Raw genomic sequence first — 26,553 nt, forward strand, 5'->3', positions numbered from 1 at the left:
CTTACTGTCTGCCCTGTTTCCCTAAAGCCAGGCCCAAGGCCTGTCCCTGCAATGCCTCTCACCCACCCATCTACCCAGGATGAGGCCCAGGGTCCCAAACACTCTCCCCCAGCAGCAGAGACAACTGTGGTCCTGGAAATGATAGCTTCTTGTCACCGTGAGAGTGACCTGGGTGTCTGGGTTTCCCTTTTCCCTTTGGCTGCTAGGAAGCTCAGCAATTTTCATCTCAACAAAAGGACCTCAGGACCCTGCATATCTCTGTTCTGTTCTTTTTTTTTTTTTTTTCCTGCTAGGTCATGACACCCTGTTCTAAATTGTGTTTTTCCTGATCCTGATGTTTTATTATTTATTTTATTGTAGGTATTTCATGTAAGTGGTCACAAATATTTTGGGAAGGAAGGAAGGAAGGAAGGAAGCAAGGGAAAATTTATACAGTTTACATACCAGGTGATGAGGGTGGGAAGAAGGGCGGGGGTCTTCCAATCCCTTATCCTTCCTAAAACCTCCCCTTGAAGTAAAAAACATGCCCGAAGGAAGGTGTTATCCAAATAGGCAGGGCCTCTAAGCCCTTCCCAACCCCTGGACAGATGTGGAGCCCAGCCTTGTCTGAGATCACACAGGATCCATTGGTCGCTGCTACTGGCTCTGAATGCTTTCAGCAGCTGCCGAGGCTGGAGCCAACCCAGGGGTGGGGCTGGGATTGGTGTTGTCGGGGGCAGGGGCGGGGAGAAGTGCCCCCTCTCCAGGGGCGGAGCTCTGCTCTACCTCCTTCTCCACCCCCACTGCACCTGGTTCCGGGCACCCCCCAGCTCACGGAGGGGGAAGTCGGCAGCCACCTCTTACCCAACGCTGGCCCGCATGCCAGGCCCCGCCCTCTGTTCCCTCACTTAATCCTCCCTTTGAGCCTCCAAGGAGCTGCAGGTGGGAAACTCTGGCCCGAGAGGTGAAGCCACTTCACCCTCAAAAGCCAGTGACCCTGGGCTGCCTGGTGCCCAAGCCCGGGCTCAGCGACTGCGTGGACAACAGTGTGGAACAGTCCTGCCCGCGTTCTGAGCCCATCTCACCGAGGGGGGACAGTGAGGGAGGCTGGGGACAGGCCCAGGTCACTCAGATGTGCCCGAGGCTGGTGTGCTCTGTGATAAGCACAGCTCCCGTGCACGCTGGGGAGACTGCCAGCCACACCGAACCTGCCAGGCATCCTCCGGGGCACCTGGGCACCCGGACCCTTGGCCCACTGTCCCGCTCCCTCCCCATCAGAGGCTCAGAGGAGAGCGCCAGGGTGGCCTTTCGTGCCTCCTTCCCTGCTCTCCCAGGGCGGGCTGCCCTGGACCTCGTAGAGCCAATGCAACGGGCCAGCCCAGTGCCCGCTGGGGGACAGCCGGGCACGGCCGCATACACACACGCGCCCCTCGGTACCTGAGGGTCCTCACGGAGATGCAGTACTTCCACATGAGGCTCCACACAGCACTGCCACCGCCCTTCATGACTGTCTAGAGGGGAGCGGGCGGCCGAGGGCCCACGGCGCTGCCCTCCGGCCCTGCTCTGCTCTGGTCAGGGGGCTGGCTCTCAGGTCGCTTCCTTCTTCATGGTGGGAAGAAGAAAGAAAAGGCCCAGAGCCTGAGGAGGAGGAGGCGCTGGCTCCACAGGCCACCGCAGGTCCCAGCCGCCGGCCCTGCAGTCCCCGGGCAGCTGCTCCAGACCCTCCTGGCTGAGCGGCCCTCGTGCACCAGACCCCGTGGCTCCTGCACAACCTTCGCCGGCTTCCTGCCAGGGGACGGCAGTGGCCCGGGGCCAGGGGAGCAGTGAGTCACTCGGCGGGCTGGGTGAGGGGCGTCCGCCTGGAGCCCAGGGTCTGGTCCTGCGTCCAGAGGCCGGCCTGGGACTGGGATGGGAGAGGCTGAGCCCGAGGAGGGAGGTGGGCGGGGAGGCGAGGGCGGGCCCACATCCTCCCTCATCTCCCCAGAGGCCTAAACCCAACACCCGCCCGCTGCAGCCCTGCCCACCGAAGCTCTGGCCAGGACGCGGAGAGGGGCTGTCTGCTTCCTGGGAGAGCGCCAGCCCTCGAGGATCTCCGTCTGGTGGGGGAGATGAGGTTTCCAGCCGTGGCCAGGCCACCTCCCTGCTGGGTGACGAGCCTGGGGGTGGCTTGCCCCTCCTTGGCCTCAATTACCTCCACCCCACCCACCCCTGACCTCGGCCTCATGGAGCCCTGAGCACTGGTCCAGAACTGACTATCCAATTCTCCCAACTGCTTTCCGAGGTGCATTTGATCATCAGCTCCGTTTTACACGTGAGGAAAGTGAGGCACAGACAGAGGCGGTCAGTCACCCAGGCCGCAGACCTAGGAGGCAGCGGAGGTGGGATGTGAGCCGTGCGACGGGTTCTCGGAGCCCGCGCTGGAGCAGCCAGTGCACACCAGCTCCTTCGTGCACAGGTGGGGCAGGAGGAGGGTCGGAGGGCTGGGCCCCTCTCAGCAGTTGTGGGGCCTGGGCCTGAGCCGGGTTTGGGGCATTTCCAGGCAGGGCCCCAGCTGGAGCCTCTGCCCTTGCCCCCTGCCAGCTGCTCCCGGGCCCAGCCCAGGGCAGGCAGCTGGGGCTTCCCAGGCGAAGCCCCTGGGGACAATGACTCATAGCTCAAGGCCAGTGCTCACAGAACCCACTTCTCCCAACCCACAGCCCCCAGGAAGTCCTCCAGAAGGCAGGTGGGCCCAGACCCCGGCACCCTGCAGCCCCAGGCATCACACCCAGTTGCCAGGGCCATCATGTCCACTGGCCGTCAGGGCCCCCACTTCATCCATGAGGAAACCGAGGCTCAGAGAGGGGCATCACCTGCCCACAGTCAGGGAGGATGGAGCTGGGCCTGACCGGGTCTCCGGGTCAAAGCCTTGTTCCACCCCTGGGCCCCCCGCCCTGGCCTGTGCAGGATGGGAGCTCTGTTGTGGATTCCAGCCCGATTCCCACAGTGAGGACAGCAGCTGCACGCTTGTCTCTCCCCCAAGCCAGGAAAGAACTTTTTATCTGAAAGGAAGATAGGCTTCTACAAAGGCCATGGCCTCCCTGGGGGCCTCGTGAACCCAAATTCTCACTCTTTGTTATCAGACACCACCATAGTAGGCTCCTACCTGCCACAGGACCTCCTCCACAGCACTCTGGGGAAGTGGCTGCCCATCCTCAGCTTGAACACCCTCGAATACCCCCAGTGACAGGAACCTCACTACCTCTCAAAGTTGCACATTCCATCATGGGCCTCCACTGACCTAGGGAAACTCTCCCTTGGATAGAGCCTCCCTGTCACTTTTCAGACTGGCTTTACTTCCTGTGTCACACAGAGCAAGATCTCCCTTCAAAGGTCTATCAGGTCTGTCCTCCTACTAGTGGAAGTTTCCTCAACATCTTTTGTGGGTGGGGGCAGCCTCTTTTTACACATCTCTACCCACCCCTATATTCACACATCCATTCACCCACCCACCTGTTTAACTAACCGTCCATGGACCCATTCATTCATCCATTCACATGTCCACACACATCTCCCTCCCTCTGTTCCAGTCATCCATCCATGTATCCTCTTATCCAACCTCCCCATCGATCCGTCCATCCCCTCAGCCATCCACCGCCTCACTCACCCCCCCGGCCTGGGCCCGTCCCCACAGGGTCACGAGGTGTTAACAGGTGGTGGCAGCAAGCTCTTCCTCCTCCTGTCGTCCTGAACCCTCCTCCCTGCCAGCCCTCGCCTCTTGCTTGATCCCCAGGTTTCCATCCATGATCTGTCATGTCCCTGGCAAACTGGAGCCCTCTCTGTCTCTGCCCCATGCCTTGTGTGGCCCCCAGCCTCTGATTTCCCATGTCTCATGTCTCTGGGGCAGACCCCCTGGTCCTGGGCTCAGCATGGACGGCTAGCTGGAGGCGTATTTGTCACAGGCTTGCTCTGTGCCAGACACCAGTCATGACAGGCACCCGGTAGAGGGGACTACATGGCACTTTTGCCCTGGAGGTGATCTTAGAGAGAGGGCCATTTTTAGGACCAGAGGCCCAAGACCCTTGCGGGGGCCTCCTTCAAGTCCCTCTCGTCCTGGAGGACACACCTGTCCCATCACCAAAAGCTCTGGAGGTCCTGGGCCCCACTCTTCATTCCTCCTCTTGGCTGTGTCCCCCTGGTCCATCTCCTTTCCAACAGCACCGAGTTAGGGCTTCCCTCCCTCCACTTTACAGATGGGGAAACCGAGGCCAGGGGAGGAGCATGGCTTTCTCAGCTCCCAGAGAGTCACTTTCTCCTCAGAAGGCTGCTCCTTGGTGAGGATGGGCTGGGGAGACTGTGTGAGGATTTAGGAATCCCTTGGGGCACAAGAGGAGCTCACTCCATGGGTCCACCCAGCAGGGGCCAATCCAGGCGCCATCACCCATGCTCTCCTTCACCGGTGGCCCTTGACGATCTGCCTTTTGAACCCCTGGCAGCCCCACTCCATGGCCATCACTCTGGTCCAGCCTCGAACCTGAGCTGCACATGGCCCTGCACTGGCCTGATACCTGCCCCAGGGCTGATGGCAGTGGAGGCTGTCACATGGCAGAGGGCCCTGTGAGGTGGCCTAGGGGTGTACAGGGGCTGCCCCACGGATTCCACACTGCGCCTGTCATGTCCTCTCTCTGCTTCCTCCATCCCCGAGGGGTGGGTGTCATTATCCCCATTTTATGGATGAGGACACTAAGGCTCCAAGTGCTCCGAGGTTTCCTGAATGCCGACGGTGGCCTGTCCTCGAGAACGGGGGCAGACTCCTGGTTCATCTCTGATGCCCTTGTCCCCACACTCATCGTCCGCTGAGCCTCAGTTTGTTCCTCTGCGCAATGGGACAAGCATCCCTCCCCTCCTGGCTGTGGTGACAGATAAGTGCTACCAGGCCACAGAACCGTGTGACCCTGGGTGCACGAGACTTAACCTCTCAGGGCCATCTCCTGCAAGACCGGTGAGCTCCCGTCAGCATCATGTCGAGAGCCCCTGGCACCGCTGGGCATGTGTGAGGTCCCTCCTCCCCGCCCCCGTAGGACACGGGGCCACAGCAGCAGGCGGGGGAAGGGCAGGGAAACCTTCACACCCTCCGCTGGTCCCTATCCCAGCCTCACGGCCAAAGCCAGACTCTGCGGAGAGCTGCCCAGGCCTCCACCCTCGGCCCAGTGACTCACATGGCCCACTGGGGGTGAGGTCACTGCCTCCCAGGCAGAGAAAAGGACACACCTGTTCCCTGAGAGACGCCAACGCCACGGTGCACTTGGCCTGCGAGGGCTTCTGCTCACTTGAGGGAGGCAGCAGCCCGGCGGGGTGGGGGGCAGTGGGTGAAGACCCGGCCGGAGGACGGGGGCTGGGGGCGTGGCCCGCCTCTGGGGGCCAAGTGAGTGTCTGCGAACCTCAGTCCAGCCTCCAGGCTCAGTGGGCTTTGTCCCCTCTGCTGGCCTGGTGAGGGGTGTCCGTGGTCTTAGGGCTCTGAACACCCACCCAACTCCCACCTCTGACTTAAGGGGCTACTCCATGTCGGCCCGTCTCATCCAGCAAATGGGCACCCCCAACCCACTCCCTGGCGGTGAGCTGGGGGTGATGGGGTCTCTGAGGCCAGACATCGGCCCCCTCCCCCTGGCTGGGTCTGTGTGCAGCCTCTGCAGGCTCACCCTGCCTTCCACCAGTCCCGTCCCTCCCCGACCCCCCATCCACCATAAGGGTCCTTCCAGCACCCAGCACCCTCCCCACTGCTGACCCCGCCAGGCAGACAAGGCCCTTTCCCATCTGCCACCTGCACTCCACTCTGCTCTGGGCCATGGACTGCATCCCCAGGCACCCCGTTTCCGGTGGGTGTGGCGGAGGAGCTCACTGCCCCACCCCCTCCTGTCCTGCGCCCTCTGCAGCCGCAGGGCCTGGCGCGTGGGCTCTGCACAGGGCTCTCTCTGGGTTCTCGTAAAGGCTCCCTCGCCTGCTCTCAGGCCCAGGGAAGGCCCCCCTCGACTGCTGCCAGCCCAGGTGCTACACCTTCCCCTTAACCCTTAACCCCGCCCCTGTGCACAGCCCCCTTGGCCAGCGTGGCCCACCAACTCCTAGTGGACCCGCCGTTTCTGCCAGGACCCCGTACACTGCCCTTCAAGGCGCAACTCAAAGGCCACCGCCTCCAGGAAGCAATCGTCTGCTCGTTCCTTCATCCATTCCACACGTACTGATCGCCAGACGCCACGTGAGGACTCGGTGAGGAAGATGGGGAGCCTAGGAGGGCGGACGCTCTGGTGGGCGGGACGACCGGCACCAAGTGAGCCAGTACATAAAGGTGACCTCGGCAGCCATCGGGGCCTCAGGAAGAGGAACCAGGCAGAGTTTCTTGCCATGAGCTCACCCTGGTCCTCCTCTCCCGCCCACACGCCCCCCTTTCGCTGGCCCGGGCTGCGGCCTTTCTCACCCCGCAGTACCCGTGTCTGTCCCGCCGCCTCTGCTCTGAGAGCCTGGGGCGGGGCGGGGAGAACATGGTGACTCAGCTCTCTGCAAATCATCCGAATCAGCCTCACGACAGCCTAAGTAGTAGCAGTCCTTACCATGTCCGTTTTCCACAAACTCACAAACCGCGGTTCCAACACCTTGCCTGGGGTGATACCCAAACCCCGCGCTGCCTGCCTGACCCCACAGCCGAGCTCTTTCTCCTGCTTCAGGCTGAAAGCGAAGTGCATCACCGCCAGCTATATTTGCAGACCCTTCCAATGGTGTGCAGAGCGGGGCCCAGCACGAGGCCGGTGCTGGACCTCCCGTCAAGTGGGCCGAGCATCCAAGACCGTAATCGTCCTGCTCCTTAAGCAGCGTGTGCCTTGTGGGGAGGGGGCCCCGGATGCCTCTATTTTCCAGATGGGAAAATGGAGGCCCAAGGCAGCTAAGAGCGCTCGGTCACATGGGATCCTGAGTTCCGCCTTCTCCTCTCAGGCCTAGGAGGCCACTCAGGGGGCAGGTGTGGGGCAGAAGCCAGAGAAGAGTTTCACCAGGTCCATCGTAGGGGGCACGGGGGCCAGCGGCCAAGGCCCCGCCTGGGCACGCAGGGCCTCACCCTGCTTGCCAAGCCGAGGGGAGGCTGGAGGCTGGAGGGTGGAGGCGGGGCAAGGAGAGAGCAAGGACCAGGGAGCAGCTGCTGCGTGGACCCAGGTGGTGGCCCGGGAGGTGGGGACAAGCGATTGGATTCGAGAAGCACTCACCAAGCAGAGCCAGCAGGGGCTGCTGATGGATATGACAGGGGGAGGGGGAAAGAGGCGTGGAGGGTGATGCCTGGGATTCTGGTCTGAACTACTGGGCGGACGGAGGTTCCATTGGTGGCAATGGGCACATGGGGAGCAGGTATGGGGGGTGATTGGGTGGGACAAAGTGGTCAGGACGACAAGTGGTCTAAGGGGAAAACTGCTGCTCTGTAGGAATGAAGGCTCTGGATTTTCAGAAGTCAGAAATCCAGGTTTTTTTCATAAAGGCTCTTGGGTTTTAGATGTTTGCGATAAATTCAAATTTAAAATGCCATGTGGGCTAATCCCGTGCACACAAAATAAAGTACACCTGCAGGTGTCTGGCCCTCAGGCTACCTCTTGTACCCTTTGTTCCTTCTCCCCCGTCAAGATTCACTGAGCTGCCACTTCCTCCAGGAAGCTGCCTGCGATGACTGCAGCTCTAGAGGTGCTTGTGCCTCCTCACAGCACTGAAACCACCAGATTGGCAGTGATGTGAGGGCGGGTGTGGGTTTGCTTATCAATTTCTCATGCCCGCAGGAGACACTCTGGCCGAGAGGAGAGGCGTTATTGAATGAGCACCTACTGAATGAATGCGTATCTCTCTCCCTTGATCCTCCCACCTTTCATTTTGCAGATGAGGAAACTGAGGTCCAGAGAAGGGAGGTGACCTGTCCACGGTGGGCTCTGGGGCCAGGGCCTGCTTACTGTCCAGCCTGTTTGTCAGCTGCCCCCGAGACTGGGCGAGCAGGAAGTATGAAGATGATTGCACAATCTTACTAGGTTTTGCCACCTGAGGGAAAAACAGGTTCCTGGGCAGCTCCTGAGTGTCCAGGGAGGGTAGGGAGCCCATTCCAGCGCGACGGTGGCCACCCACTGGGGTCAGGGCAGAGCCAGACCCCTAGGACTGAACATCGCTGTAGGTGGCCTGGCTGTGGACAGAGGGACCCCCCGAGGGCAGGGTCTGACATCAGGAGTCAGTTACAGTGACAGCCAGCCCTGCTGGGCTCTCTTCTGAGAGTTCCGACCCACCTCCCTTTTGGCCCTGGGAGGGCAGACCGTGCCAGGGACCTTCAGGGTCTGTGCTCAGATCTGCCATGTAGAGAAATCAGATGACGGAGGCGATGGAGGCCCGGCCCAGTTTGGAAATGGAGAAACGGAGTCTCCGAGGTGTGCAGTGACCTACCTAAGGTCACACAGCCTGGGGGCAGCAGATCTGAGGTCCCGACTCCGAGTCCTGTATCCTTTCCAGGCTGCTGAGCTGCACTGGCCCTGGGGTCTTTACAAGCCACCCTCCACACCCTCCTCCCCCACCTCAGAGTCCTCATCCGCAAAACGGGGAGAGAAGCAGAAGTCGCCCCCGCGGGGCTCTGTGCACATCAGCGCCCCTGAGGGCCGATGCCGTGTGAACGGGCTCGTGGTGTGTGGTGCTGTGTGCAGGCTCGTGACTACAGAGCCACACTCTTCTTAGCTTCTGGTCTCTGAATGGTCTGGGTGCGGCAACCTTTCCAACCTCCAAGGAGACACATCTCACTTTCATCCAAGAGAAATAATACCTAGTGGTTACTGGGTGCTCACTGGGGCCAGTGCCCTCTGCGTGATGAACTCAGCGAATGCTTAGGTTCCCCTTTGCTGTAGGCTGTGCCCCTTCCCTAGCTCCCAGCTCCCTGGGCTCTGGCATGCGGGTCAGGTTACCCCAAACAGGAACCCTCCCCTTGACTGTGTGTGCATGTGTGTGTGTGTGTGTGTGTGTGTGTGTGGACAGAGGCCTGGTGAGGACCGCCCCACCCTGGGCCAGGACCTCACCTCCTCACTTGCTTCCCTGCATCCTGTTTCCCAGCGCCCAACCCCGTCGGGGCGAGGCCCTGCCTGAATCTTCTCCGTCGCTGTCTCCACGCACAGGCAGCTCCCAAGGCCCTCTCCGTGGACGTTATAGCATGTAATACTATTTAATGTTTTCCTTTAAGATCAACTGGTTTAAAAAGCTGTACCCTAGTCTGATAAAGCTTCTAGGTCTAACTCCCAGGTTGAAGGAACTACAGCAGACAGAGAAACAAGCTGACGGACAGGCAAAGCCACGGCATCTGGTGCAGGCATGTGGCTCACGGTGGGACTTTGAGCCAAGGGACTTTAAACCGGCTTCCAACTAGGTTCAAATTTGCAAGAATAAAAAGTTAAAAACAATGCACAAAACGCCAAATGCACTGGCTTTCGCCCCTGAGTATGGTTATTTTAAAAGGAAACTTTAGATCACTCCCCTATGTGGAAAACTAGTATCACTTGCTGTAAGTAGAAGGTTACCATGAAAACAAGACAGCGCGATCCGATTTCAGGAGGATTCTGTGTCCTGCCAAGGGTGCCTTGCAAACCTGCCCGCCTCTGTTCCGAGAAGCCCTGGGCGAGAGGTGAGCGCCTGCACTCTCCTCCTGGGCCCACCGGAGACACTGGGCTGCAGGTAGGTCCCCAAAACACCTTTTCTCACATTCCGCTTTTCATGCATCAGGGAGGGAGGGGTGGTGAGTGTCGGAGCAGAGTCCCCTCCTCCCCGCCCCCGCCCTCCCCCCCCACCCCCGGCAGCCGCAGTCTCTGCAGCAGAGAGGGGCTCAGTGGGGACTCAGCCTCGGTGGCAGCCTGGGCCTTTCTGAGTCACACAATCCACAAGCTCAGAGCTGGGGCAGAGATGAAGAAACTGAGTCCCAGGCGGGGCAGGCACTGCCCAAGGTCACACGGAAAGTCTGGGGGTGGGGAACCAGGAATGACAAAACTCCAGGTTTTCTGACCTTCAGCCACATGATCTTCGAACCTTGTTCACAGGTATTCACTGAGCACCGACTGCGTGCGAGGCACAGAGGATGGGGGGCAGGAGTGAACAGGACAAAGTCCCAGAGAGCTGCCACTTAGAGGCGGGGGACAGAGGACAAAAGCTAAGCAAACGAATGAGATCATTTCCGATGCTGGTGAGGAGGATAAAGAAACCAAGCTGGAGGGCGTGAACCATGGCAGTCGGGGGAGATGGAGGCGGAGATGCCACTCAGGCTGAGGCCCGAAGCGCCGAGAAGGAGGGACGGGGAGACCTGGGGCCAGGACGCGCCAGAGAAGCAAGAGCCTGAGCACAGGCAACCAGCCCTCAGCAAGTCCTGACTCTTTTTTTTCAAACTTTGTATTTTGAGTTAATTTCAGACTTACAGAAAAGTTGCAAGAAGCCTACAAAGAATTCCGTACACCCTTTGCCCAGGTTCCCCCCATGTTAACAGTGTATCCTGTTTATCGTACTTCTTCTCGCCATATGTGTGTGTGCGTGCACACACACACACACACACGCTTGCGATCGGAATTCTCTGAGCATAAGTCGCCCCCCTCGAGTCCCTGCTACGTTGACATGTTCCCTGAAAACAAGGATGTTCTATGACATAACCAAAGGACAGTTCTCACAGTCGGGACATTCACACTGGTTCAATACTGCTATCTTATCCTCAGATCTTATTCAGAGTTGCCAGCTGACCTAGCGTCCTCCACGGAGAACAGTCCCTTATCTTAAGCCTCCTGTGCAAACATGCAGAGGGAACTGCGTTCCCAGAACAGCCTTCAAGGAGAGCACGAGTCTGGCCCTTCGGGGGTGGACCATTCAGCCCATGGGCTGGCTCGCTCAGGGCCTGTGTGTTGGAGCCTGAAGCCAAGGGGAAATGAGCACCGTATACACACCTACCAAGATAGCCTCTGTATTTCTGACCCAAGGGAAAAAGTTAATAAACCTTTAAAATGGAAAAAATAATTATGAAAAGAGCCCACATTACTCGATCTCTTCGCATGTTACTGTCAGCCCTCATAACCCACCCTGCAGGGCACAGAAGGTTGCAGCCCCTTGAAATGACCGTCCCCGCCGCACAATAACGCAGGGTTGTAAAACAAATGACAGCCTGTCTTTATGTACAGTTTCAACGTTTTGTTGGTTGCTTGATCGCTGAATTTTGGGGGGCCAACTTAAATTCCACACCCAGGCTGAATGCCTCACTTGCCTCACCCGGATCCCAGCCCTGCCCACCCCACGCCACACACGTGGGCTCTGCTGCTGTGCCCATACTGTGCTCAACAGAGACCCACAGTAAGCCTGAGAATGGGTCCTTGTACCCACTTCACGGATGAAGAAAGGGAGGTCCTAGAGAAGTCTGCCAGCGCTGCCATCACAAACACCATAGACTGGGTGGCTCAAACCACAGAAATTTACTGTCTCACATTCTGGAGGCCAGGAGCCTGAGACCAAGGTGCTGGCAGGGTTGGTTTCTCCTGAGACCTCTCTCCTCGTCCTGCAGACAGCCCCATTCTTGCTGTGTCCTCACATGGTGTATTAGGGTTCTTGAGAAAAAGAGAACCATTAGGATGTACGTGTGCATGTGTGTGCATAACTATATACACACGTGTATATAGTTATTTATTATCCACACATACATACATATATATATATAAATACATAGATATATTTATTTACTATAAAGAATTGGCTCGTACTGCTATGGAGGCTGACAAGTCACAAGATCTGCAGTTGGTGAGCTGGAGACTTGAGAATAGCTAGGAAAGCTGATGAAATTCTTCTAATCCTGGTGCCAGGAGGCTTGAGATCCAGGAAGAGCCAGTGTTTCACTTTGAGTCCAGATGCTGGGAAAAACTGAGGTCCCAGCTCGAGGACGGTCAGGCAGGTGTATTCAGTTTTTGTTCTAGTCAGGCCTTCAACTGATTGGATGAGGCCCACCCACACTGGGGAGGGCAATCTGTTTTGCTCAGTCTAGTGATTTAAATGTTAATCTCATCCAGAAACACCCTCACAGACACACCCAGAAAAATGCTGAGCCAAATATCTGGGCGCCCCAGGGCCAGTCAAGCCGACACACGAAATTAACTGTTAGACATGGTTGTCCTTCGGTGTGTGTCTGGTCCTGATCTCCTCTTCTTGTAAGGACACCAGTCCTATTGGATTAGAGCCACCCTAGGGACCTCATTTCACCTTAATTGCCTCTTTAAAGGCCCCATCTCCAAACACAGTCACATTTTCAGGCACTGGAGGTTATGGCTTCAACACATGAATCTGCCCCCATGACAGACCCTGACAGGAGAAGGGTCTCAGAAGCACGCAGGCCCAGCTCTTCCCTCCTCTGAGTTGCCGGGATATGTGGAGCCCCTCAGGCAGGCTGACCCATCCATCCGATGGCTGCCAAGACATGGCTGAGGTGCAGACGGTCACTCAGTATGGATTAATCTCACGTGCTAAGTCCGGCAGTTATACTGAAGGCAGGAAGTGTCTGTCACGGGGAGCCCAGTGGGGTCTCGTCCAGGCAACAGCATTCCCCTGAATAAACTCCCCACGACCGTAACACCCATCTCCTGCCACCCTCTGGCACCAGCGGGACCCCGCTAAGACACAGAAGGCCTCCAGCAGGGGAGAAGCGGTCATTCGGAAGTCCGGAGCCCTGGAGCCCACCCGCGCCTGCAGCGTCCGCTTTACACGCCCTCTAGATGCACCTGGCAAGGACGCACTGGTGTTCCACCCGAGGACATTCGTTCCTCTCTCCTGGGCCGGGTTCAGCTCCGGCTGCTTGATTCTTAAACATTCACCGATTATTCGGCCGAAGACAAGCTTCTCAAGGCCCCCGGCCACTGGGTCAAAGTGAGCCTTCGGCGTATTTCTCACCCACGCCGCACTCTGGTCCAGCTGGAGCGCCTGAGCCAGGAGGACACACTTTCGGGGAACAACGGGCATCCTGCAGCGCCCAGCACGCACAGCCCTTCCTGCCTGCCCGCCCGTGGCGCCTGGGGACCGGCCCTCCCGCACTGGGTGCAGTGCCGCTGGAGCCCCTGTGTCTCTGGTTGGCCTCACGGGATCTCTGTTGCTCACCCCCGAAGACTCTGGCCGATACAACGCTCTAGCTCCACCACCCTCCCTTCCTTTCCATGCCTTTTCTGCCAAGGGCACTGCTTCCCTGTGTTGGTGGGAAAACCCTCTTCAGCCCTCAAGACCTGTCTCTGCTCTACAAGAACCCCTCTGGCTTTCCCAGCCGAAATGCTCGCTCTCTCCTGAATAACATCCACGCTTTCTTTGAACTTACTTCATTAATAAAAAGAAAGCCCCCCATTTACCCAGAGCCAACTGTTTCCCAGGCACCCTCCCACCCATTGGGTCCTCTTCCTGAGTCCATTTCAGCTCAGGACCTGAAGGTCAGAGAGCAGAAGTGACTGGGGTGCCACTGTGCCCTGAGACGGTCCCAACTGTGATGCTCTAATGAACAAAATGCAAGGGAAGTGACGCTCTGGGACTTCTGAGGCCTGGTCATAAAAGCTGGCACGCCTTCTACTTGGCTGTCTGCCCACCCCCCACCCCCCCACCCTGCTTTCTCTCTTTTTCTCGGGACACTTGCTCTGGGAAGCCAGCCACCATGCTGTGAGGAAGCCCAGACCGCACAGGGAGGTCCCGTCTAAGTGTTCAGCTCACAGCCTGCAGCAGCTGTGAGGTGAGTGGCTGCGTGGGTGAGGCCTCTGAGGAATCCAGCCCCCAGTCTTCAAGAAGCCCCATCTGATGCCGAGGAGGACAGGCCCCACCCAAACTGCAGACCTGTGGGAAAAACACACTGTCATCGTCTGAAGCTACCGTAAGTGTGCGGTAATTTGTGACGGAGCCCCAGCAAGCGGAAAAGCTGCCCAGAGCCAGAAGGCGCTAGACAGTGAGGATAACAAGTGCGGCTGGGCCGCTTCGTGGAGCTGGTCACGTGGAGTGCACTGACCACATCCCCTCTCTGTGACCTTAAGAAGGTCACTTGCCCTCTCTGGGCCGCCGTTTCCTTGTCTGAAACATGGGGAAAAGAACAGTATCTATTTCAGGAGGCTGTTGAGAGGATTCACGGAGACACCACGCGTGCAGTATTCAGCACCTAAACAAACCCACGGAAAGTAACAGCCGTCCTAACGATGATCAAAGGGACCGGCCACATCGGATCCCCAGCCAGCCTGATGTCAGCACCCTCGCTGTCCCCTCAAGTCACAAAGCCTCAGGGGCTGAACCTGCCAGTTGGGAGCAGACGCCTGGGCTCCAGCGTGTGTGCGGGCACCCTGCAGCCTCCGACCAGCCCTGAGTCTCTGTGCCCAGCTTCCTGGGCTGTGTGCCCAGAGCTGCCAGGCCACCACGTTTACTGCCTGTGACTGAGGTTGGGGAACTCTCTTCAAAACGAGTGTCTTTACAGTGTTTTCCAAACACCTGGCCTCCGTTATTTCCAGCAGAAGGGGCTGGTGAAACCTGCCCATCAGGAAGCAAGTTGACAGCTGGTCTAACCCAAACTAGTTCTACATCTAAAAGCAGATGGGGGTACCCACCACGTGCTTGGAGGGGAGGTGCCAAAGGCAGCTTGTGGGGCAAGAAAACACGGAGTTACAATCACCCTTGAAGATCCATTACCACGGAGGACCTGGAACTACACAGACCGAGGGAATGGCATGTGCTGTCTCAGCTTCCAGTCCAGGATGCCTGATGCTCTGCAGAGCTGGGGTGGACGCCCACACCGTTTACAGTCTTCTCCTCTCCTCTCCTCTCTCTCTTTCTCTCCTTTATACATTAAAAATATCATCCGGCTTTTAATACCAAGTGTAGGTAAGAATGTAGAGACACGGGACCCTCACTCATTGCTGGTGAGGAGATGCACTGCTACACCCCTTTGGAAAGCAATTTTGCAAAGCCCCGTAAAGTTGAAGGCACTCATATACCGCCCTGGTACAAACCCTACACACACCACACGTGTGTGCAAGGAGCGAGTGAAGGAACACTTACTGCAGCCCTCCCTGGAGCATCAAAAAAATGGGAAACCACCGAAATCTATACCAACAGCAGAACAGTGGAATACTTTACACCAACAAAAATAAACATGAGAACTATACACAGCCACACGGATGACTCTCACCAATAAAATGTGGAGTGAAAAGACCAAGGTGCATCTTGAAGAGCTATGTGTACCCCCATGTTCACAGCCGCATTACTCACAAGAGCCAAAAGGTGGAAGCCACACATGTCCATCAGCGGATGAAGAGATAAACTAAATGTGGTCTACGCACAGAATGGAATATTATACAGTTTTGAAAAGGAAGCAAATTCTGACACCTGCTACAACACGATGAACCCGAAGGATATTATGGCGAGTGAAACAAGTCAGTCACAAAAGGACAAATCCTGAATGACTCCACTTACACGAGGTCCCGAGAGCAGTCCAATTCATATACAGAAAGCAGGATGGCGGGTGCCAGGGGCTGGGGGAGCGGGGTGGGGAGTGAGTGTTTAATGGGGACTGAGTTTCAGTTTGGGGAGATGAAAAGGACCTGGAGATGATGGCGGTGATGGTTTCACAAGAGTGTGAGCGTACTTAATGCCACCGACCGGTGCACTTAAAAATGGACAAGATGGCCAGTTTTACGTTATGTGTATTTTACCACAATTCAAAAGTTTGGAAAAGCAAGTTGTAGGTTATGACATCATGCGTGTAAAGTTCTAAAACTTGTAGAATGAGCTCTGTGTTAGCCAAATTATAAAAATGTGCATGTGAAATAAACACAGCAAATGGGCAGGGTGGGGGGCACTACTGCTTAGGTTTAGCTCTGGGGGGAATCGGGGTGAGATGGGATTTGAGGGAGGCCCACAGGGGCCGTCCCCTGCGTCATAACAGTTTATTTCTGAAGCCAGATGACCGGTATACCACTCTCTACTTTTTCTTCCCACCCGAACTGTTTCACTAACCAGAGCGCCCTGAGGTCCGTCAGGCTCTAGGGCCTGGGGAGAGGGCTCTGTGCCAAAGCTAGGGGCTCTGCGGAATGGCCATCGCCCCAGGTACAAGGCAGAGGTGCCAAGAACTTCCTTTGCGCTTTCTAGTTGAAATAAGCATCTCCGCGCCTCCTGGGGCCTCAGCCTCTGGCAGGGCTCCAGGATTATTTTACATGAATTTAAGATCACTAATGAAGAATAATTAACAGCTTCAAGGGAGCCTGGCACACCCTGTGTTTAGAAGTGGTTAATTATGCATTGTCTGCAAAACACCCTTTTCATACTTGAAAGTTTTGGGTCTCTGTTTTAAACGATGGAATATGGCATCAGGAAAAAAGCCAAGTGGTTCATGCGCCAAGTTCCTGGGGTTGGACCTCTTTGGACAGAGGTGACCACGGCTCCCTAAGCCCCCTAAGTGAGGTGCCTTAACTGCTTCCCAGGTACTGACACTGTCAGTCCCCTGGAGGGGCCATGGCAGGTGGGCTAGCTCCCTCCCCCACCGTCGGCGAGCAGTTGGAGTCCCACCAGGATGCGGTCTGGCCATAAAGCTGGAGTCTCTCGTCCACCTGATGGACGCGTCACCATTATTTACGAACACTAGTCAATGGAAAGAGGACTGTCCCCAGCCCCGAGCACCTCATTTGCCAGTCGGAGCTCCTTGGCTGGCCCTGTGCAGCCTGTGAAATCTCTCGGTCCCCCTGACAGACCATGTGACTCTGGGCCAGCCACTTCTCCCCCATGAGTCTCTATTTGTTCACCTGGAAAATGGGACAATTACATCCTCCCCTACACGGGGTTGGTGGGCTTAGACGATGCCTCCCACGTAGCAGGTACTCCGTGAGCTTCTGCATCACACTGCCCACCCAGCCTCCCTTTCTAGCCTCATTGCCTGACAGGCACCCTACACTTCAGCCTCACCTATGACCATTTCTGAACCATGCCAGGCTCGGTCCTACCTCCACACATTTGCTCATGCTGTGCTCCCTGCCTACTGTCCCTTCCTTATCTGGAAAAATCCTGCTCCTACGTTCAGGCCCAGCTCAAATGACACCTCCTGCAGGAAGCCTTCCTAGATTTCTCCCAGGCCAGACGGCCTCCCTCATACTGCTGGAATCTTTGTGCCACCTCTATTTATCCCCCATCCTCAACTTTCATGGCTTGTTAGTAGGTCTCTTCCCCCTCGTAGGCTGGGAGCTCCTTGAGGACTATGTCCCATTTGTCTTCCGGTCACAGCTGGGCCTTGAGAAAAGAGTACCTGCTCTGAATAAGAACCTCCCATGGTGGAAGGGGCCAAGGGGGTTCTCACTAGTTGGCCTGGAGGCTGAGCCAGGTCTCTCACAAGCACCACGTGGCTCCCAGAGGGACTCTCAGCTTGCTACTCCCACCCTGAGAGCCCCTCTGGGCTCCCCACTGTGCACAGCAGGAGGCCCAGCCCCTGGTCCTAGACTCGGATCCCCAGCGCCCCTCTCAGCTCCATGGCTTCTCACCACCACCCAAAGACACATGCCCTTTGAAAGCCTCTGGGGTTTTCACATGCCTTTCCCTCTGCCTAGAACACCCATCTCCCCCACCCTCCGCCCAGCCAACTCCTGCAGACACTTCGTTGCCCGCTCAGCTGTCACCTCCTCCATGAAGCCCCACATCCACATCCACTCCTCCTACTGTGTCCACCTGAGCCCCTGTGGGGTGGGGACATGCTTCCTTCATCCCTCTCGCCTCAGGACCCTGGCATACTCCTCTCCTGAGCTGCGGGGCACTCGAGACAGAGTCCACCTTGGAACAAGAGAGACCTGGGTCCAAATCCTGTGGCCACACTTACTAGTCTGCCTGCCCTTGGGTCTCACCTGCTCAAAGGGGGGCTTCAACGCCCCTCCTGCAGTAGGGCTGAGGATTGACCAGAGTGTAAAGTGCACCCTCGGCAGACACTTAATAACTAACAGCCAGAACATTCCAGGTGCCCCAGGCCCATAGGAACAAGTTCCCAGGATGGTGGGCAAGGCTGGTCCACCTGCACGAGTGGAAGAGGCCCTGGGTACAGCCGGTGCTGATCAGATGCGGGGTGGGCCTCTCTCCCTGGCACCCACCCAAGAGCGGGGACTTCCTTTCTGAGGCTGCTGTGAGACCCTCAGGACCTGCCCCCTTCGGAGAAAGCCTTGGAAGAGAAAAGTTCCCACACTTTCCCAGAACGGCTCGCATGCTAATAGCCAGGGACTTCACAGAGTGTGAAATCAGGAAAAACTAATTCCCTCAGGATAGTGGGTATTCTAACTCCCTCCCTCCCCCAAGGCCTTAATTACAGGCCGTCAAAGGCGCCCTTCCTGCTGGCCTGGGCACCGGTGTTCCTCAGCGAAGGTGTGTGTGTGGACAGCATGCACGTGCGGAAGACACTGTCGGTTTTACTAACGTTCGGGGTCGTGCCCGCATCGTTTCAGGGAGTGGTCCCCAAGTGCCACTACCCGTCCACAGGTCCAAGTCCCTAAAGACGGGGAAACTGGGGCTCAGAGAGGGAAAGTGACCTGCCCAAAGTCCCAAAGCACGTGGAGGGCCCTGAACTCTGGTCTCCTGACTTGCACACCAGGGATACCCTCATTCTGCCCCAGTGAGGCAGACACCCGCACGACCCCAAGTGTGTCTCAGATCTCTGCTTCGGATGGAGGCCGTCAAGCCCCTTAGTCACATGAGCCACCAGTGAGGTCAGGGGGCATGGACCCTGGCAGGGCCAGGCCAGGGTGGAGGGTGCCCTCCTGTGGGGTGACAGTGCTCCAAGCAGGTCCGCTCCACGGCCGATCTCAGCAGCAAGGAACAAGGAAACTCGGCGCATGGCCACAGAGCCCTCGGGGGTGACCCCTTCTCTGCAGAAGCCCTACCAGCTTCAGGGCTGGAGGGAGAGGAGGGTACAATTGAGACAAGTTGCCCAGTGGCCCAGAGCAAACGCCAGCGGGGGCCCTGCCCCAGGACGAGGAGGCCCTGTGGTCGCCAGGCAGGAGACGGTCCGCCAGCTCGGCTGCCCCACGGCAGAGGCCCTCCCGGGGCACATACCTTCTATAGACTCCATGCAGCGGCTGCAGGCACAGGAACTGCCAGTAATCCAGGCAAAAGGCCTTGAACTTGAGCATCTTCGCCTTTCAGTATCCTGCCGGACCCCCGGGGCACCTCCACCGAGACTTGGGAGAGGGGATGAGGGAGCTGGGGGACGGGCCGCTCTGGCCACCCCAGTCCCCGCTGCCACAGTGGCCCCACTCACATGGCCCGGTGCTGCCAGCCGCCCCTCCAGCACAGCCTCCGATACAAAGAGCAGCGCACACAAAAGCCCAGCGACTCCTCCGTCAGGCTTGCCCAGGCAGCCTCAGGCTGCCGCCGCCGCGGGGGGCTGGAGCTTCTCGGGGCTTCCCCGGGGGTCCCCGGGGCAAACGGGGGCAGCCCTGGCTGTGCTGAGTGGTGGGGGCCCCCGGCCCATCATCCTGGGGGCCTGGATGCCGGGGATCCTGACGGCGGCTCCGAAAGCTCCCTCTTCCAACTGGTCCCCAGGTCCCCAGTGGCTGCGCCGGCACTGGCCGGACAGTGGCCCAGCCGCCTGCTTGGCCCAAAGTGGCCGAGGCTGGGAAGAGCAGGGGTGTGGGGTGCAGGCAGGGAGGGGGCGAGGTGACAGATGCCGGCCTCCTCGCCAGGTCAGTTATGTTTGGCGGAATCCCTGCTCGGCCCCAAGAGCGGAAACTCACCACGTCGCCACATGGTGCAGTGTGAGCCGCTGTCTCTGAAAGGCAGCGGAGAAAGACTGACAGGGCCACCGTGGTTGCCTGGGTGACAGGGACACATTGATAAAATCTAAAATGGAACCTCGATGACAGCCGCTCATTGGCTGCCGGGAGGGGACTCCCGACGCCAGAGAGGGGGGGCCTGGGCTGAGGGGCCGTGGCCAGCGGGGCATTGTCAGGCAGGGCCGGGGGCCACAGGCAGAACGGGTGGCTCAGCGTCCCAGGACCCAGCGTCACGGGCGGCCGAGCAGAGCCACTGGGCCCCTCCTGGCAGGTCTGGCTTCCACTCTGGGCGCCCTGCAGCCCTTTCCCTACACACTAGCCATAGGGATCTCAAACGGCCCTCCCTGCTGCACCCCATACCCCTGCTACTCTCAGAATAAAGGCCAAATTCCCAACTGTCCACCGGCCCTCCATGCCCCGACTCCTGCCGACCGTCTGAGCTCTCTGAGGCTCCCGACGCCCAGACCCCCAGCTCCCGTCAGCTCCCAGAAGCCACCCCCTCTTCCAGGCCTTCTGGGCAGTGCCCTTGGCCAGAGGTGCCTCCCCGGCCCTTCTGAACCCACCAGATCCTACCACCAGCGTCGCGTCCGAGCCCCCCGCACACCCTACCCCGACTTTCTCTGCGGGACGTGCCTTCCTCTGAGATGATCCCGTTGATTTACTTAGCTCCTCCAGCCCCCCGGCCCTGCCTGGCTCAGGGCAGCACCTGGCCCACTGCAGGCACCCCATCATTTGTTGCAGGAGTAAAGGGTCCTGGGGAGCGGGACAGAAGGGCCCTCCTGAGCACACCACACTCACCCCGCCGGCTACTTGGGGTCCCTGGTCTGCTCAACACCAGTGACAAAGCAGTGGTCCCATCGCATCCTTGTGAGGAGGGCTAGCTCCCCACCCCAACCACAGACGAGGAAACAGAGCTCAGAGAAGACCCCATCACCGTGTGTGAGGGACGACGTCCAGGCCCACCGGCCTCAGACAGGAGTGGCTGCCACCAGAGTGCTGGGCCTGCATGTCCTGTGCGGGCGGCCGGGCATCCAAGGCTGGGTGCGGAACTGGGCCTGATCCCAGCACCCCCCGCCCCCCAGCAAAGCCAAAAACTAAGTCACCGGCCTCAGGAGGGAGTCTCCTCCGTCCACCATCTCCGATGCGCTGCTTCTAGAGCAGTGGCTCTCCCCCCGGGGCGATTCTGCCACCACCCCCTGCCCCAAGAAACAGTGGCCATGCCTGGGGACACCGTGGGTTGTCACAATGGGGAGGGCGGCGCTACGGGCCTCTAGTGCATTTAGAGGCCGCCAAACACCCCGCAGTGCATAGGACGCCCCCCTCCGCCAGGAGTGATGCAGTCTAGCGGCTCTACAGGGCGGCTCTCCGTGGGAAGTGCCGCCGTGGATGGCTAGAAGGGAAGGGCGTTCGCGATGGCTCAGTCGAGCGGGGAGCGTGAAGCCCAGCGAGGGGAAGGGCACGGGCAGCATCATCAGGATGGCCGAGCTGGGTGCAGCGCGGGGCACAGTCCACCAGCCCAGCCTGGGGAGAAGGGAGCTGCTGGGTCACTGGGCTGCTCACGAGGCCGGCGAGGAAGGAGGGCAACATGGCGGCCTGCCGAGGGTGAGGGGCCTGCCTGCCAGCCTCCCTGAAGGGCCGTCCGCCCTCCCCCAACAGGACATCAGCTTCCCTCTCACGCCTGTGGCAGAGGAAGCCGGCTGTTCCTTTGAAAGGAGGCAATTACTGGCTGGGACCTTTGTTTCTGAATTTCCCAGGCTGTAAGCAGGCCTCCAGAACCTCCGTGGGACTGGCCACCAGAGCCCGAGGGCCGGCTTTCTCAGAGGCCCCCACAAAGCAGCAAAGCCAGCGGCCTCGCTGCGTATAAAGGGCAGAGGTCAGGCGGTCGTGCTGGGGGGGGGAGGGGGCGGCTGGGTCTGGCACCAACAGTCCTCTGGTCTCTGGATCTCAGTTTTCCTCATCTGTGAAATGGGAACACTAAGCTGGGCTCTGCCTATGTCCCAAGGGGACGAGGACAGATCTCATGTAGCACCTGCTGCTCCTCAAACGTGCCGGGCACGCTCCACCTCTGAACCTTTGCACTGGCTGTCCCACTGTCTGATGCTCCTACTCAAGATAGCTGCATGGCTCATCCCTCGCCCGCCTTTCCTTCTGGTGTCTGCTTAAACAGTGCCGCCTCCAAAAGGCCTTCCCTGACTACCTTCCCATCACTATCCCCCTTACCCTGCTTTATTTTTCTTCATAGCACTTGTGGACAAAAAACGTTGCTGCCACTTCAGTAAACAGAGAATGCTGCTGCCATCAAGCTGTCAGCCACTGTAGCAGCCCCTTGAAGGTGCACCCTGAGGGGATTCAAGATGGAGAAAAACAGGACACCCACCCTAGATAGTGGAGGTGCACATCTAAGGAATAATTTCAAGGACGCCTGCATCGTCCCATACGTAGAAAAGCACTAAAATCACTAACCTGAGATGTCTGGGGTTTTGTGATTGGCAGTCATCTCTGATGGTGGAGCACATTTTCCCCAGCAAAAAGCCCTCTACCTCCTGGCTTCTCCCTCCCCTCTTGGCAGCAGGTCCCCCAGGGCTGTCGCAGAGGCTGCCTCCCAGGCTACAGTCCTCAGTAAGGTCCAGATAAAACAAAACTCACAACTTTAGGGCTGTGCGCTTCTCTTCAGTTGACACACGTGTCACCACCTGACATATATTAAAACCCGACTTCTCTGTCCGTTTGCCGCCTGATACAGTAGCTCTGCAAAGGCAGCAGGACCGGTCCCTGTGGTTTCCTTATTCCTCCCACAGCCGCAGGTGCTCAGGAAATAATGGCTGAGAAGCGGAGGGGGAAGGCAGCCCCAAGGGGCCCTGCTGTCTTTGCAGGGGGTCATTGGCTATGAGGTCAAGTGTGGCCAGCCTCAGGCAGCGGTGGTTACTGTGGCCACCCCCGACCATGACCGCCATCACTTATGTGCCCGAACTGGAGTGAGGCCGTGGGTGTGTGTGGACCCACGTGCAGAGGGATGGTATAAGGGTCCGAGTGCCGAAGTAAGGGAGTGTGCAGATGTCCAGGAGTCTGCGTGTGTGTGTGTGTGGTTGTGCAGGAAGTGCACACACATGGGCGAGGAGTGTGCTACAGCATCAGGCAGTGTTCACACTAGGATCTGGGTTCAAATCCCAGCTCTGCTCACCAGCCGAGAGTCCTGAAAACGTGACACCTGTAAAATGGGCCGATAGTTCTGCGCGGTCGTGCAGAGGTGGACGCTGCCAGCTTTCAGCCAACAGAAGCGACAGCCCTTACTGCTGTGTGTGCTGTGGCTGCAGAGCGTCCGTGTACGGGGTTACATGAGAGTGTGAATGTGTGTGGACCACCTGATTCTCCATCCTCCAGCAGTGCCCCCGAGGGTACCCGGCCCCAAGCTGCTCAGGGAAGCCGCGCCCTCGTGCCCACCCCCAGCCCTTCTCACAGCCTCAGCCGCCTCAGGCATCTAGCTGGTCGCTAGACCATCTCATCCCCATATAGCACCTGCCACCCGACAGCTGGGGCCCAGCCCCTGCTTGACAGCTCCAGGTCGGGGGCACGCTGCCTTTGTGCAGAAGCGCCCTGTCACCGAGGCCAAGCTCCCCAGTGGGACTTGGGTCTGCCGTCCACCCGCCCCCTCGCTTTCCAGGCCCTGGGTCCACATCCACTTCTCAGGGCCTCACAAAGTCGGCCCTCTCCTGGGAGCGGGCACCCCCAGCCCACTTCTAGTCCCCCCCACGTGTAGCACAGACGTCCCCTCCCAGCCCCCCATTCATGCCAACCCCACTCAGGACCAGCTGCCCGTGCCTGGTCTTCCATGCCCACCTGCTGCCCCATCCAGGGGCCTCCCCTACACTACAGACTACAGCCCTTCCTTCTGAAGACGTCTTACAGAAACATCAAGATACAAGACCCTCAGACCACCATCCCCACTTCTACCAAGTACAGTGTGGAAACTGATAGACACTGTTGGCTTCTCCCCTGGGCTGCAGCCTTGGTCGTCATGGGAGCCACGGCTGGAGGCCAGCCCTCAGGGGACCACCAGCCTTGAATCTCGGAGGAACTACGGGCTGAGCCATGGTCCAGGAGGGACCACTTCTAGCTGGACTTGTTCTCAGGGGATGTGTCAGCATTATCTCCAGTCCCTGGGGGAATTTTAGGGCCAAATGGGGAGCTAATTTCCCCCATGGCCTCTTGGGGCCGATCCTAGGTGCTGATGGGGAGAGTGGGCCAGTGGTCCTGAGCAGGTCCAGGGCAGATGGTACAACAGTACCTGTATCGGTCAGTGGAGAGGCTGCTTCCGGTCTCCAGGGAGCTCCTGAGGTGGCAAAAGTGAGACAGGATTACCGGTGACCCCAGACAACAAGCCCTCCCCCCGGGGGGCCGTGCTGGGTGGTCCCAGGTCAGGTCCTGGGGTAGGTGAGCAGCCCTGGGGCAAGCCTGTGGCCCCCACATGCAAGAAACCATGTGCTTTTTTGTCCTCTGACAGGTCAGCCAAGACACCGCCCTGTGCCCACCCCACACGCCAGTGCAGGGGCTCAGTCCCAGGGGGCCCTTGGCAACGACAAGTCCAACTGCTCCCTGTTCAATGGGGACGCTGAGGCCCGAGGTCCCACAGGGAGTCTCCCAGCGGAGGCTCTTTGCAGGCAGAGCCGCACCCTGGGGTGTGGCCTGGGCCTGCCAGCTGGCAGGTCCACAGCCCCTGACCACAGACAACCCCTGCCCAGCATGAGCTGGCCTCTGCCCCCTCACGCTCCTCTCATCATGCCTGCCCCAGGGCCTTTGCACTTGCCATTGCCCCTGCAATGGAATGCTCTGTCCCCATCACAGGTGACAATTTTCCAACTCCAGGAGGCCTTCCCTGTCTATAGCAGCCCTCCCCCGCCCTTCAGTACCCTCGCCCCCGACTCGTTCTCTTTCAGAGCCCCACGTGAAAGAGGCCGAGTCATCTATCTGTTTGCTTATTCACTCCTATCTACCCGTCAGAGTCCCCTCCCGAAGGCAGGGCCCCGTGTGTCCTGGTCATTGTCCCACTGAGGGGACCGGCCATGACGGTGCCTCCTTTGATCTGTCACCTGCTACAAACCTGGTCAGAGGTGGAGAGGGCAGTCAGTGCGGGGGGGGCCCTGCTGAGGCCCCACAGACGCCCGTGAGGAAACAGGCTCCGAGAAGGTAAGCGCTGTGGGTCCCCTGCTCTACAGACTGGGAGGCACGGAGACTCGGTGTGTTTGCCTGAGACCATCATGTCCTCCCCAAAGAGGCCCAGATCACAGGCAGGGCCCAACACCCCCATGCCGGGAGCCCTGGCAGAGCGGTTCGGTGTCCTGCTGTGGGTCTGGGCTCCAAGCCAGCCCACCTGGGGTCAGATCCCACCCCACCCCCGACCAGCCACGCGTTTGGTACAAGCGCCTCTCTGAGCCTCAACGTCCTCGTTTGTAAAACAGGAGTGAGAGTACAAAGCTCCTGCGGGCAAATAATTGATCTGAAACTATATGGCGAGAAACACGAGCCTCTGCTGGCTCTGCTTGGCGCCGTGCCTGGTGACCGAGGCCTTCGGGCCTGGGTGCCTTCCACGAGGCGGGGGCCCAGCTCCCCAGCACACCCTGTCCCTGCCCTCCTGGGCAGCGGCTGCTGTGACACAGGACACGCTCCTGGAGGCTGCTTCCCACGTGGGCCACAGCCCTCCCGCCGTGGGTGCCCCGCGTGCCTCTCCCCACCCAACACCCAGAAGTCCAGGGCACCTGCTCCGAGTGGGCCTGAGCTTGGCACCGTGGGCCTTGCCCTTCTGGGCCACCGCTGGGAGCCCACCACGGGTCATCTGCGCTTCGGCCTCGTTCCCTGACCCTCCTTCCACATCCCCGCACTGTCCTGTGATTCTGCTACTTCCTGTCTGGCTGAAGCATCGTTGGCTGCCGGACCCCACGTGCAGCAGATGGGATGCCCCAGAACCTGCCTCAGGCACCCCCCTTCTCCAGCCTCAGCTGAAGAGGCTACAGACGGCTCCCCCCTCCCCTGGAGCCAGAGCCCACTTGGGGCCGCACACCATCGGCTCAGCACCTCTGCCTGTGTGTCAGCAGGCCTGGACAGGGATCAGGAAGAAGAGAGGACATGAGGGATGGTGTCAGGATGCCCTCGAGTCACTTTGCTGGACTGTCACTGTCCTGTGCCCACGCTGGGGTGAACAGCGGCTTTCCAGGATGGAGAGGGCAGGGCTGGCAAGGCAGGCCTTCCCTCCCTCCCAGGCCAGGAACCGTGCTGGGACCTGTGCTGGGAGAGGTGAGGAAACCTGGCCTCCTGGAAGCCCCAAGTCTGGACAATCCCCCACCTGGCTGCTCAGACACGGACGTGCCATGCGAAGTAACACCAATGTGATGTGACAGGGACACAGCCAACGGTGCTGGGGCTCCTGGAGCCCACTCTGCCCAGGCCCAGGGCTGCCCTCCCCAGCTCCAGTCCTGCTCTGACTACATCGTGATAACACGGCCCCATCTCGGCCTGCCGCAGACAGTCCACCCAGTGGGTGCTAGGTTCTTTCTCCAAATGCTTCCTCTCCTAACCCCTGCGTGAACCTCACGAGGCACATGGAATCATGACCCCCCTTTACAAAGGCTGACCATGTGGCCCAGGGGCTCCCTGTACATGGAACAGCACTCCATTCCCTGCCTTTTCATCCTGCAGCAAACTCCTATTCACCCTCCAAAACCCTGCTCAAAGGTCAATTCCTTTGTGCAGACTTCTTTGCCTACCTTATCCCCCAATCAGACTCCTTCCT

At 58.9% G+C, this 26,553-nt stretch overlaps 1 protein-coding gene across 5 annotated transcripts in view; it reads right to left on the reverse strand.

Annotated features, from left to right (window-relative positions):
• Positions 1–26,553, reverse strand: part of IQSEC1 (IQ motif and Sec7 domain ArfGEF 1) — a gene marked incomplete at both ends in the record, with an annotated part of 318,762 nt that overhangs the window by 108,525 nt on the left and 183,684 nt on the right. For 2 of the 5 annotated variants that reach the window (XM_079713582.1, XM_079713576.1), the window contains one exon: positions 24,055–24,099. In XM_079713582.1, the coding sequence (XP_079569708.1) occupies positions 24,055–24,099 (45 nt within the window). Of the gene's footprint in view, positions 1–1,416; positions 1,485–19,050; positions 19,128–24,054; positions 24,100–26,553 lie in introns of those variants that run through there. The other 3 variants (XM_079713580.1, XM_079713578.1, XM_079713577.1) reach the window with 2 other exon arrangements.

Source organism: Hyperoodon ampullatus (assembly GCF_949752795.1).
Source record: "Hyperoodon ampullatus genome assembly, chromosome: 10".
NCBI lineage: Eukaryota > Metazoa > Chordata > Mammalia > Artiodactyla > Ziphiidae > Hyperoodon > Hyperoodon ampullatus.